The sequence below is a fragment of the Artemia franciscana genome, chromosome 19, assembly GCF_032884065.1.
Source record: "Artemia franciscana chromosome 19, ASM3288406v1, whole genome shotgun sequence".
NCBI lineage: Eukaryota > Metazoa > Arthropoda > Branchiopoda > Anostraca > Artemiidae > Artemia > Artemia franciscana.
Genome location: NC_088881.1, coordinates 7,820,937 through 7,834,423, shown reverse-complemented (window position 1 = coordinate 7,834,423; position 13,487 = coordinate 7,820,937). Strand labels below are relative to the sequence as shown.

The following is a 13,487-nucleotide window of genomic DNA, read 5'->3' as shown; positions in this document are numbered from 1 at the left end:
TAAGGCTTTGGGATGCATGTCAGCCAAATTTGACATATAATTTATATGAAATTTTTTTATAGGCTAGGATAAATTTGGATAAAAATTTGTAGCCTATCTTTTATTGAATAAATAATAAATAAAGGTTTATTCATAGATAATTATTTATACTTAAGTAAATTTGCAGTTTACAACACAATTTAACTAGGATGAAAGTGAATACAATTTGTAGTTTACAGCATAATTTAGCTAGGATGAAAGTGAATACATTATTTGATGCCTCTTGTATGCCCTTTTATAATTCATTAATTGCTTCTGGGGGAATTACATTTTGATCCCTTAATAGGCTAAAAGGCCTCAAAACATGTTTCTATAAAAAAAAACTACCTATAGTAACTGATTCAGGAATGGTAATTATTATTTTTCTTATAGTATTAGGCCTAGTAGTAAAATAGGTGCTTGTGTGATATATATCCTATTGATCAAGTTGTTCATTCATTGACACATTATTGAACTGTTGTTCTTTTTTTTAGTTTTTTTTTATAGCTTAGCATGAGACAAGACAAAGATAAGTGACATAGCCTAATAGATGGAAAATATATAATTCAGGCTATAAATTTGAGAATTGGGGGGGGTGGGGGGCTGGTAAAGTATTTGGACAGTGTAAAGCTAGAATACATTTCTTACTACATAGCATACAGAATAATTGTACCTAACATATTTTTGCACCCTAATGTGCAAATACATAGCCCAAATTTGTTTCTTAATTATTATATTGTTATCTTACTTTGGTAAATTTCATTAGGATTGAGCATCATAAAAACATATTAGAAGAATATTAGGTAGGGCCTATAGCCTATAGCGTAATACAATTATTGTAAAATGTTACTTTGAAAACAAATTTGTAGTATTTTTTTAAAAGAGCTAGAAACCCCTAAGAGATAATGAATAGAGGAAAAAATAGACATGATTAAATCTTCAGCAAAGTGACGTTACCTGAAATTAACTTGCCTGTTTTAGAGTTAGAAACTTTTTACCCATGTCTTTATATTTTAAATTCTTTGCGATAGATTTCATCCTGTAGACGTTTTTTTTAAGGCCATGTGTGGAGGAAGCTGTAGCATGCATACCTAACGATGTCCCTACAAACCTTTCAACGAGTTTTGCCAAACGCTTTACCAAGCCCACAGCAGAGACAAGAAGTATTGTCGTAGAAGTATTTATATGCGGTGAATATGTCACACGATCTGTGGTTATACTTATTCAGAGCGTGTCCGAAATCTCAAGTATGCAGAATTAATTCCGCACCCGTCTGGAATTCTTCGAAGAATTATCAGTCCGGACTAAAATTTCATCTGTAATTATCGCAGGGTTATGACGTCAAAAACCCCACAAAAAAATTCTACGAAATTGCAGCATTTATCTGAGGTTTTTCAGAAGAAACATAGTGGCGATTCATATCCAAAGCATAAGGAAGAAAGGTCTGTTTCCAGAGAGATTTCAAATTCCAGAAATGTGTGATAAAAAAAAACAACTTCCAATTAAGTGGCTAAGAATATCTCAGTTTAAAAAAAAATACTTGTGATCAGCAGCTTTTAGATGATTATCATTAGGGATATAGATCTTCACCTTGTTCAGTGATCATAGAGCTTTAATTGTGTGATAACTGCTAAATAGCCTACAATGATCATTGACTTCTTGTTCTGTTATTCTTGAAGCAAAAAAATTAAGCTGTTTTAAACAAAGACAGCTTATCATACAGTATATCATAGGGATCTACACCACCATACCTGATTTGTATGTATGGTCTTATCCTCGAACATGTGGATCACAATATAGGTAAAATACAGTTGCAAAAGTTTCTCAACACGTCAAAACCATGCTTTAAGTTGTTACTTGGTTTTCTATCGAAAACTTATGTCGTTGTACATGCACAAATTCAAGTTTATGGAGTTTTTGTGGTTTTCGATGTGTGTCAAAAATCTTTAATGGAGAATAGAACTTTTTGCTTCTATATATTACCTCTACTGTGCTGTGAAAAAACAAGGTATATTATTCAATATAACAGATTCAGCGTGCTTAGCCAGAGTGGAGTTACTTTGTATTCATATCTAACATCACCTTGTTATCACTTCCCCGCCACGTTGAGGCGACGCTGAAAGTACTTTTGATTTCATTTGTTTTGCTAAGCATATACGTGCTATTTAACAAAATACGCATTACATAGCATAACATCCAAATCAAAAGCACAAGGAAATGGCCACCACCAGAACTAGCAAGAAAACTCTAAGCAATAAACTTTAAGCAATAAAACTGTAAGCAATAAAAGTAAGAATAATTGCCCTTTGAAATTTGGTCAAGGCATTCCTTTTGAATTAAATGTAAAAGAAATAAGTTTTGTCAACTTTTTTTGGTCGTTACTGTGGTTAATTTTCAGTCCATCACTGCTTTGGAAAAAAAGGAAGACAAATGAAGAATGAAAAATTCACAATGCTTGAAAAAACTGAATCAACAGTGCTAAACTAGTTGAAAAAATGAAGGACAACAATTTTTGACAATATTCTAAAACTAATCTTGAAAGCTCGACTAAAATCAAAGCTTCTATTTCTTGGATTCCTTAGTAATGAATCATAATTGCAACTTAACATAATATCTACTCTTTGATTCTGTTTAATAATTTTTACTTCTTATTTCAGTACCCTTCCGTTTGGAAAAAATATATAATAATATTTGTAAAAATATCTTAATTACTGGAATAAAAATACTACAATATGTACGAATAAAATGTATTCCTAGTGTAAAAAATTTAGTCTTTGCCTGATATAGTTTGTATTTTCCCTGTATGTTTTACAACATTCATCTCACCTCGTTCATTTCCCAGAATATATGAGTAAATTTATAATGCAGCGAATACAGTCATAAAAACGGTATACAACGAATAAAGACAAACTAAAAATGTAAAGCCAAAAAATTAAAATTTTCTATTAGAAAGGATCCGGTAACTACAAATTAAAAAAGTTCTTAAGTACCATGCAAAGAAGAAAAATTGGGAGGTGGTGAGAGAAAAGGAGATATTATTTCTACTCATGGCAGCGTTGAAATTGTTTATACAAATATGAAATTAGTAGGTTTAGCAGTTGATTTCAATCTTTTATTATAACCCATTCACCTATGATATAAAACACACAATAAGCAAAGCAAAGGATATATACTCTATGATTAACATCATATAAAGTGAGACATCACTTACTTCCAAAGTGCTCCCAAGTGATTGGAAGCAGGCCAACATCAAGCCCATCTTCGAGAAAGGGAGAAAGGACCAAGCCAGTAATTGTTGCCCTATGATTCTTACTTCTACTGTATGGACCGTCCTAGAGAGCATTATAAATGATGCACTGGTGTCCCACCTTGAAAGAAATAAGTCACTTTCAAAAAGTCAGCATGGTTTCGGTAAAGGTCACTCTATTGACACAGTTCTTATTGAATCATAAGATTTTATGACCAGACTCTTGGATGATGGCCTTCACTACTCACAAACTGCTCAAAAACAACCTCTCAAGACCTAACCTAAACTAAGAGCAGTTTGTGAGTAGTGAAGGCCATCATCCAAGAGTCTGGTCATAAAATCTTATGATTCAATAAGAACTGTGTCAATAGAGTGACCTTTACCGAAACCATGACGCCATCTTTTTCCATTGTTTTCGAAAAAATAGTACTACATTTTTTTCAGTGCTAAAATCATTCATAATACGGTGTATTGAGAAAACGGTGTATTATTTAGTGGGAAACGAGCGATAACTCGTACTTTAGTTGAAAATTCGTCAGTTTTAAGAGCTCAAAAAGTGCTTGAATTCGAATTTGCGCTAGAAGCGATTATTATACTCGTTAAAGAACATAAAAAAGGCATCGAGTGGTATATTCAATTTATTGGTAAGCCAGTTATATGAACTGTCATAAGTTTACCCTATTTCTTAGCTAGGCCCAACTTGATATTCAGTTAGGCTAATCAGAAGAGTGAACTCTTTTAAAGTAGTTCAAAGAATACATCCCTAATTTAAACTGTTAAATTTTCGAGATTCAGCGTTTATTTGCTTTATGTTTCTTTTTAACCCAAACAAAGGGTGTGTTTCAGCTGATGGTTTTTCAATAACTGCAATTACTGCGGGGTAACCAGTGTTTCCACTTTCTTTTTTGAAAAATCCCGAATCAGAGACGAAAAATCCCTAAAAATCCCTTATTGGTTAAACAATAATCCTTGAAAAATCCCTCTCATGCTAATCACGACAGTTAGCTACTGGTTTCCTGGTCCACGAAGTCCATCTGTGTGCTTCTGTCTGAGCACCCGATTGTTTGAAATAAAAATCTCTCTGAACGAACTGAAAAGCACTGGAAGATGCAAACACTATAATTTTTTTAACAAAAAAAACTTCAAAACTAAATCCCAAAATTTGCATTCTCCTATCTTGAGCATGGATACTAACGAATGCAGAATTCAACCTCTCGTTCAAGAGTCAAAGAACAGAACATTATTTTTGATCCTTTCTAATTATGTGAAAATCTTTCATTAAACACGTATCTCTGCTTGTCAGCCATGTTTCTTGTAGGCAGATAATATCAATTTCTTTATTCTTTGCAAAGTTCTCAATTAAGTCCTTTTTAACTCTTTTGAATGATTGAGTGTTGAATGATAAAATTCTCATTTAAGGGCTTATGTTGATTAGCTTTAGAATTTCACTTGATTCTAGTTTCTCATTGAATAATGTTTTCATAAGAGAGCATAACTTCTGGACCCTTTCTTGTAATTCCAAGTCCCTCAAGTCAACCACTTCTGGTGCACTTGAAATAAAAATCACTAACTTTGTTAGAATGTCTTTTTGGATTTTGTTTTGTTCATTGATCTCTATGGCCTTTTTCTTATTTAATGCATCTGCATAGGATCTATATGCTATGGAAGCCAGATTAAAGCCAATATTTTTTTCTTGAGATAATCTTAAAATATTTTTATTTTGATCTCTTACTCTACACAATCCAGAAGTAGAAGAATGGTTATCTCTACAATTTACACAGCTATATTTTTGGAATTTTTCTTCTTTTAATGTTACTTTCTTAAGTTCACAATCTTTTGACTGGTGAGGACCTGCACATCTGAGACAAACTGGCTGTGGTGCCCTGCATTGTGCTTGCATATGTCCATACTTTTGACATTTGAAGCACTGGATAATAGTCCTTAGGTTTCCTTGAACTTCTCTTTTCCTACCATATAGCCATAGAGCTGAGGGCAAGAGATTATTTTCAAATGTAATACAGACTGATAGGCTATCTTCTAATTGTTTTGTTTCTCTATTAAATCTTTTCAGTCTTTTTACAGATTTCACATTAGCATTGGACTCAGATTCAAGATCACTTTTAATCTCTTCTTCAGTGATTTCTTTAGGTATTCCCCTTATTACTCCTTGACATCTGGGTTTAAATTCCTCAGCTTTGACTTCTGTTTCACCTATTTTCTTAATTGTCAATGCTTTTGCTACAGCAGATTCAGTTGGAAGAAATATTGTGACTCTCTTTTTATATTTGCTCAGTTCAAATTCAAAGTGCTCAGGTTTCAATGCTTCTTTTAGGCTTAAAGTGGTTTCTCTTTCCATAGGCAAGATTTTTGTTTCAATTTTGCTAGACAAGATTACTCTATTGTCAAATCTGTCAAGAATCTGGATTCCCTTATTTTTTGGGTGGTACTTAGGAGGAGCTGTGTAGTGACTTTTTGCAACTCTATTGTTTTCCTCAATGAGGGTTGGGGATATAGCTCTCTTGGCTCCTTTTCCCAAGTCATGAGATAATCCTAGATTAGGGAAATTTATGATACCCTCCACTTCTTTAGGGTGTGCACTGCCTAAATTCATGGCTTCATCTGAGGGAAGAGGTGGGTAATTTTCATCAATTGAATTCAAAATTTCAAATGAATTTGATGTAGGGACTGTAGCAATGAATCTATTTCGGGAGTGTGGTGAAATATAGATTTGATGCTGACTGTATTGACTATTGTGGGGGGCTAGAGTTGTGACATATGGTGATTGTCTTGCCTGATTAAATCCTGGTGTCTGCTGTATAACCTGACCCTGCTACTGTATAGCTTGAGACATAGGTACAACTTGTGGAATAAATGTTGTGTACATGGGGGCCTGCCCCTGCTCATTATTTGGACTTACTGCATTTGTCCCCATCATCACTCCAGGAGAGTGATGTGGATCCAAATTTACCTGCATCCCAGGTAAAACACACCACTATACCCAAAAAATTAACAAAAATATCAAACCCTCAATTCAAAAATAATATATCTTACTTTTACTTTCCTTTTGTTTCTTCTTATTCAACTAGCCAATTCCAATTGCTGCTGTTGAATTTTGAAACAGTTGCCAAGCAATTTTGAAAAAGTTGGCGCGTAGCTCACTATATCGCTCATACTGACGAAAAACAAAATCCTTACATGGAAAGATAAAAAATTCTGGAAGCTGCACCAAACACCAACAAAAATCCTTGAATACACCATCAAAACTGAAAATCCTGAATATCTCTATTTTAGTAGGGAAAATCCCTTAATATCTCAAATATCCCTGAAAAATCTCGTATCCCTTTTTAGAGAAAGTAATCCCGCGGAAGGCCTAGAAATCCCTCAGAAAGGGATAAATCCCTCAAAGTGGAAACACTGGCGGTAACTGCATATTTTTAACTGCAGTAGAGCCAGTGGGAACGGCACAGTAAGCTGACTAGCAGTAGCGTCATTTTCGAATTAAATGCACGTGTTTAAATTTAAGGGACAGTTTAATGATGATTAGTGTAATTTTTTTTATTCCTTCTGTTTCAGAGCATTTAGAGAGGTTTTAAGCCAACCATAGGCATTTGGCTGTCACAAATGATTTTGCTCAAATGAGCTGGTGAAAAATAAATAGAACATATACATTTTCTCTCTTTTTATTATTTCAAGACTAGAATATCACAAAACTAAGCATTCATATAGCTTGATTGTATCTTAAGCAAATACAATACCTGATGGAGTTTTGTTGACACCTGTCTTAAATTGATTTGCCTAAATAAAATGGACCTATAGCATTTACAGGATAGTAGTGGGACAACTATAGCAAGTTTTTTTTAATATTCTACTTTTTTTCAAATAATTATTGTTCTCTGGTCAAATTTGTGTTCCTTGCTAAATGGTAGGCGCTCTGGATTGGAATGTTTTGTCCAAGGGGTACAGGTTTAATTCCTGGCATTGTCAGTTTATTTGGTTTTGGATAGGGGTTGGTGATATGACTAACCTCAGCTAGAATTGGCCTAACTTTAAATGAGCACAGATGGAAATCTAGGGACAGTAAGAAGGAAGGGCATGCAAGAGCATAGGCTGGCTGGTCCCTAGCTTCCTATTGCACTACCTGGCTAAAGGACAACCAGGTCCTTTACTGGCCTACTGACTTAGCCATAGAAACTTTCTTTCAAACCCATTAAATATAAGTAGAAATAAAGAATACCAGTATGACGGTCCTTCTATTTCCCTGAAATGTGGATGTATGGACAAGAGTGCAGGTCATGAGAGACAGCTTGTATTGTATTTGTAGAGATAGAATGTAATTGGGGTGAATGTTCTGCAAGATTTATAAAATTTATGACAGTTGCTCAGGTTGGCAACTGAACACAGAAGCATAATTTTGTTATTTGTTTTTCTTTGTGACTATTATGCTTATTTAATGTCAAGTATTTTAAAGTTAATTTTCTTTAATTTGTTTTTAATTGCCATGGCCCTAGGACTTAAATACAATAAAACCTACTTATATCCATTGATTTTCTTTAAAAAGATAGGAGCTCTATGTTTCCTAGCTTCAGTAAATTTAAATGTAATTGTGAGACCAGGGATTACAAAGTAGGTGACAACTTGCAAATGAACCTCTGGTATCAATAAAAATTTGTAAGAAATGGATATCAATTTAAAGATTAAAAAAACTCTTAGAAAACAAAGAAGACAAATGAATAAACAAAAGTATCCCTTTACCATCATTTAATGAATTGTGGCAAATATAGGTCACCCTTAAGATTGAAATGAACAAAGCTTCAATTATGAATCCATTTTCCTTTAAACAGACTGAAGGGGCAAACCTCCAAGCTTTGACAAATTCAAACTCACCTTTCCTTTTCAAAGGAAACTTTCTTTGGATGTTTCCCATCCAACTAAAAACAACACGGACAGCATAAGGTACAAGTGACCTCCTACTTAGCCTACATACCAAAGTAAAAAGCATGCATCTCTATGCTATAATTTACCTCCAACCTACCTAATGTGCAAATATATAGCCAAAATTATGTAGTTCCAATGTATTCTGTCACCTGTTACCTTTTCCCCATTCTTGCTTTGTCACAGTTGCTTCAATTAACAGGGAGTTAAAGGTTGAGGGATAGATTGGCAGAATCAATGGGAAACATGTAACTTCAGCTATATATATTTTTGAAGGCCATCAAATATCAGGGCCCTCTAGAGCAAGAATGAGTAGAGATGTGTACTTTGAAATACCTTCCCAGGACATACTTTAGCCTGTAGACCGATCCCTGAAAGTTTCATTTTCCTAACCTAACCCCTTTCAGTGATAGCAAGAAGTCAATCAACTAGAATTTTACTGGATAAAATTACCATCCTTTGGTATAGACTCTGAATAGTCTACCCTAGCCTACTTCTTCAATAGGATTAAAGACAGTCTCAGAATAATGATTTGGCAGCCCATAAATCCTCAACTTATCTGTAATGCTTCACCTAGGCCTGTTTACAGAGCCTAAAAGGAGTCAATGCTTAGAATGCTCCCGTGTGGCAATTTAATGGAGCCTCAATGTTACCTGGAAGAAGTCAATCCTTAGAATGATTCCAAATGGCAATATAAGGTAATAATTATGCCTGGATATGCCAGAAAACATGGAAATCTTTAAATTAAATAATAAGTTTTTCATTGATTTAACCTACTTGCTAATAGATAGCCTACTACTCAGGGTGTCCTTTAATGTTGATCCCAAAATATGGTGATTTACTAACCTGGCTCAGATCCCTCTCTCTTTTGCAAAATCACCGTCCCACCTTCTTCCAAGCAAATAACTTGATATTGCATTACTTCATTCTTGTCCATATTTATTTTTTGTTGAATGAGATTTTTGTTGAAGAAGGTGAATTATGTACTTACTGCACTAACCATTCTTTTGAGCACGGACTGCCAACAGTAACTATTCTCGTTCCCAGCGGGTTGGGCAGTAACCATTTTCCCGCTAGGAACGGAAATAGTAACCATTCGGTTACTACAGTAAGTCCCTGGAACACACCCAAATAAAAAACACCTAGGGTGTGTTCCAGCTGACGGTTTTTCAGTAACTGCAGTAACTGCCCATTTCTAACTGCGGTAGAGCCAGTGGGAACGGCACAGTAAGCTGACTAGCAGTAGCGGCATTTTCGAATTAAACGCACGTGTTTATATTTAAGGGACAGTTTAATGCTGATTAGTATAATTTTTTATTCCTTCTGTTTCAGAGCATTTAGAGAGGTTCTAAGCCAACCATGGGCATTTGGCTGTCACAAATGATTTTGCTCAAATGAGCTGGTGAAAAATAAATAGATCATATACTTTTTCTCTTTTTTTATTATTTGAAGACTAGAATATCACATAACTAAGCATTCAAATAGCTTGATTGTATCTTAAGCATATACAATCCCTGATGGAGTTTTGTTGATACCTGTCTTAAATTCATTTGTCTAAATAAAATGGGCCTATAGCATTTACAAGATAGTAGTGGGACAACTATAGCAAGTTTTTTTCAATATTCTACTTTTTTAAAAATAATTGTTGTTCTCTGGTCAAATTTGTGTTCCTTGCTAAGTGGTAGGCACTCTGGGCTGGAATGCTTTGTCCAAGGGGGTACAGGTTTAACTCCTGGCATTGTCAGTTTATTTTGTTTTGGATAGGGGTTGGTGATATGACTAACCTCAGCTAGAATTGGCCTAACTTTAAATGAGTACAGATGGAAATCTAGGGACAGTAAGAAGGAAGGGCATGCAAGAGCATAGGCTGGCTGGTCCCTAGCTTCCTATTGCACTACCTGGCTAAAGGACCACCAGGTCCTTTACTGGCCTACTGACTTAGCCATAGAAACTTTCTTTCAAACCCATTAAATATAAGTAAAAATGAAGAATACCAGTATGATGGTCCTTCTATTTCCCTGAAATGTGGATGTATGGACAAGAGTGTGGGTCATGAGAGATAGCTTGTGAATATAATTGGGGTTAATGTTCTGCAAAGATTAAAAAAATTTATGACTGTTGCTCAGGTTGGCAACTGAACACAGAAGTATAATTTTGTTATTTGTTTTTCTTTGTGACTATCATGCTTATTTAATGTCCAGTATTTTAAAGTTAATCTTCTTTAATTGCCATGGCCCTAGGGCTTAAATACAATAAAACCTACTTATATCCATTGATTTTCTTTAAATAGATAGTAGCTCTATGTTCCCTAGCTTCAGTAAATTTAAATGTAATTGTGAGACCAGGGATTACAAAGTAGGTGAAAACTTGTAAATGAACCTCTGGTATCAATAAAAATTTGTAAGAAATGGATATCAATTTAAAGATTAAAAAAACTGTTAGAAAATAAAGAAGACAAATGAATAAACAAAAGTACCCCTTTGCAACCATTTAATGAATTGTCACAAATATAGGTCACCCTTAAGATTGAAATGAACAAAACTTCAATTATGAATCCATTTTCCTTTAAACAGACTGAAGGGGCAAACCTCCAAGCTTTGACAAATTCAATCTCACTTTTGGGCATTCTCACCTTTCCTTTTCAAAGGAAACTTTCTTTGGATGTTTCCCATCCAACTAAAAACAACATGGACGGCATCAGGTACAAGTGACCTTCTACTTAGCCTACATACCAAAGGGAAAAGCATGCATCTCTATACTATAATTTACCTCCAACCTGCCTAATGTGCAAATATATAGCCAAAATTATGTAGTTCCAATGTATTCTGTCACCTGTTACCTTTCCCCCCATTCTTGCTTTGTTTACAGTTGCTTCAATTAACAGGGAGTTAAAGGTTGAGGGATAGATTGGCAGAATCAATGGGAAACATGTAACTTCTGCTATAAATATTTTTGAAGGTCATCAAAGATCAAGGCCCTCTAGAGCAAGAATGAGTAGAGATGTGTACTTTGAAATACCTTCCCAGGACATACTTTAGCTAGTTTCATTTTCCTAACCTAACCCATTTCAGTGATAGCAAGAAGTCAATCAACTAGAATTTTACTGGATAAAATTACCATCCTTTGGAATAGACTCTGAATAGTCTACCCTAGCCTACTTCTTCAATAGGATTAAAGACAGTCTCAGAATAATGATTTGGCAGCCCATAAATCCTCAACTTATCTGTAATACTTCACCTAGGCCTGTTTACAGAGCCTAAAAAGAGTCAATGCTTAAAATGCTACCATGTGGCAATTTAATGGAGCCTCAATGTTACCTGGAAGAAGGCAATCCTTAGAATGATTCCAAATGGCAATTTAAGGTAATAATTATGCCTGGATATGCCAGAAAACATTGAAAACTTTGAATTAAATAATAAGTTTTTCATTGATTTAACCTACTTGCTAATAGATAGCCACTACTCAGGGTGTCCTTTAATGTTGATCCCAAAATACGGTGATTTACTAACCTGGCTCAGATCCCTCTTTCTTTTGCAAAATCACTGTCCCACCTTCTTCCAAGCAAATAACTTCATATTCCATTACTTCATTCTTGTCCATATTTATTTTTTGTTGAATGAGATTTTTATTGAAGAAGGTGAATTATGTACTTACCACGCTAACCATTCTTTTGAGCACGGTAAGAAAATCACTTACTGCGGTTACTGCCGGCAGTAACTATTCTCGTTCCCAGTGGGTTGGGCAGTAACCATTTTCCCGCTAGGAACGGAAATAGTTACCATTCGGTTACTACAGTAAGTCCCTGGAACACATCCCTAATATACTTCGGGTGCTTCGTTTTCTTCTTCTGAATTCGCACATTTGCCAAACTATATATTTCTTTAGCACCACTGATCCTGTTCACTCAGCAGTTTTTCATGTATTTAGCCTTGTTTTTTTTCTGTTTGTGCAGAACAGAGCAATATTGAAAATCAAAAGGCCGCATTGGCACCGGTGGGACTTTAATACTTAAATTCCCAGGGATAGGAGATTTGAGTATTGCACTTCCCACAGTTTCTATTTGCCTTGATAATTTTAAAACAGTAATTATTTTGGCTATTCTTGATGTTGATTCTAAAAAAGTGATTGTTTACTGAGAAAATCCTTGCCAAAATAAGACATATCCAGACTGCTCTAGTGTGTGTTTACGCAGCGTTACCATTTAATGCTGCTGGAAACCACAGGAAAAAGCGCCGTGAAACGGCCAAAAACCTCAACACCCGTAGAAAGGAACTGATAAGTGCGCAATGGAATGGTGTGCTTTGGATGGAAGGTTAAACGCCGTACAATGTGACGAATGTAATTCCTGGCTTTGTGCTGGGTGCCTCTCGATGTCTGATACAGAGTGCTACATATTCAACAAAATGAACCAAAGAAGTGTTTGGGTGTGCTTCTTGTCCAAAACCGGCGAGAAGGAAGAAGAAAAGAGCAGGGATCAAAAGCAGAAAGTACAGATGTGATAACCACCATGAAATGACGATGTAGAAACTGGCTAAGAAATTTGGGTTTCGGGTATGAATAGGCTTTGAATGGATCTTGAAGGCTAAATATGTTTTCATTTTGGTGTCCTTGGTATTTCAAAGGAATTTAGAAATAATCTTGCCTAGCAGCAGTTCATTTGTCTAGTACTTCTAAAATTCAAAATACTAACAGAAAACGAAGCTCTAATTTCGTAATACGAAGAGCTAAACGTACGAAATTTAATAATTTTTACCTTCATTATTTTTATAAATAAATATTTGTCCGTCTTCAAGAGTTGTAAGAAAATATTTATGTAATATTTATTCCAAATATATGCAAAATTCTTACATTATCAGAATCGTCAAATAAAATCCTTATACGTGTATCATGAATAATAAAATGACTACAATATTTTGGTAAACGTGCCAAATATAATCAATAACAACTAATCAATTTCTCCTGCACTCACCATTCTATTTTCAAATTTCATTTGATTTTTATTTCAACTTTACTTTCCCTCGTGAAGCCCAACCTATTTTTGAATGTTTTCTTCTATCTTTCTTTTAATCATGACGCTCTTTTTCTTTTTGCTTAATAAAAAATGAGCAGAAATTGAGCAAAATAACATAATTTCTTACTTAATTATATAATTAATGAAATTAATTGCACGAACATTCTTTTTTTCTTTAGATTGACAAATAAATAAATATAGTTTTAAAGTGAAAATGTTTCGTCAGCAATCATAGAAAGGACAAAATTACAATTTCTCACTTAATTTCTACATATTCGC

The 13,487-nt window shown here is 34.6% G+C and overlaps 1 protein-coding gene across 2 annotated transcripts in view; it reads right to left on the bottom strand.

Annotated features, from left to right (window-relative positions):
- Positions 1-6,402, bottom strand: part of LOC136039245 (LYR motif-containing protein 2-like) — a 48,378-nt gene extending 41,976 nt beyond the window's left edge. The window contains exons 1-2 of one of the 2 annotated variants that reach the window (XM_065722798.1): positions 6,317-6,402; positions 3,230-3,386 (exon numbers count right to left, since the gene is read on the bottom strand). In XM_065722798.1, the coding sequence (XP_065578870.1) occupies positions 3,230-3,361 (132 nt within the window). In that variant the 5' untranslated portion in view covers positions 3,362-3,386; positions 6,317-6,402. Of the gene's footprint in view, positions 1-990; positions 1,092-3,229; positions 3,387-6,316 lie in introns of those variants that run through there. The other variant, XM_065722799.1, reaches the window with a different exon arrangement.
- Between the last annotated feature and the right edge of the window lie 7,085 nt (positions 6,403-13,487).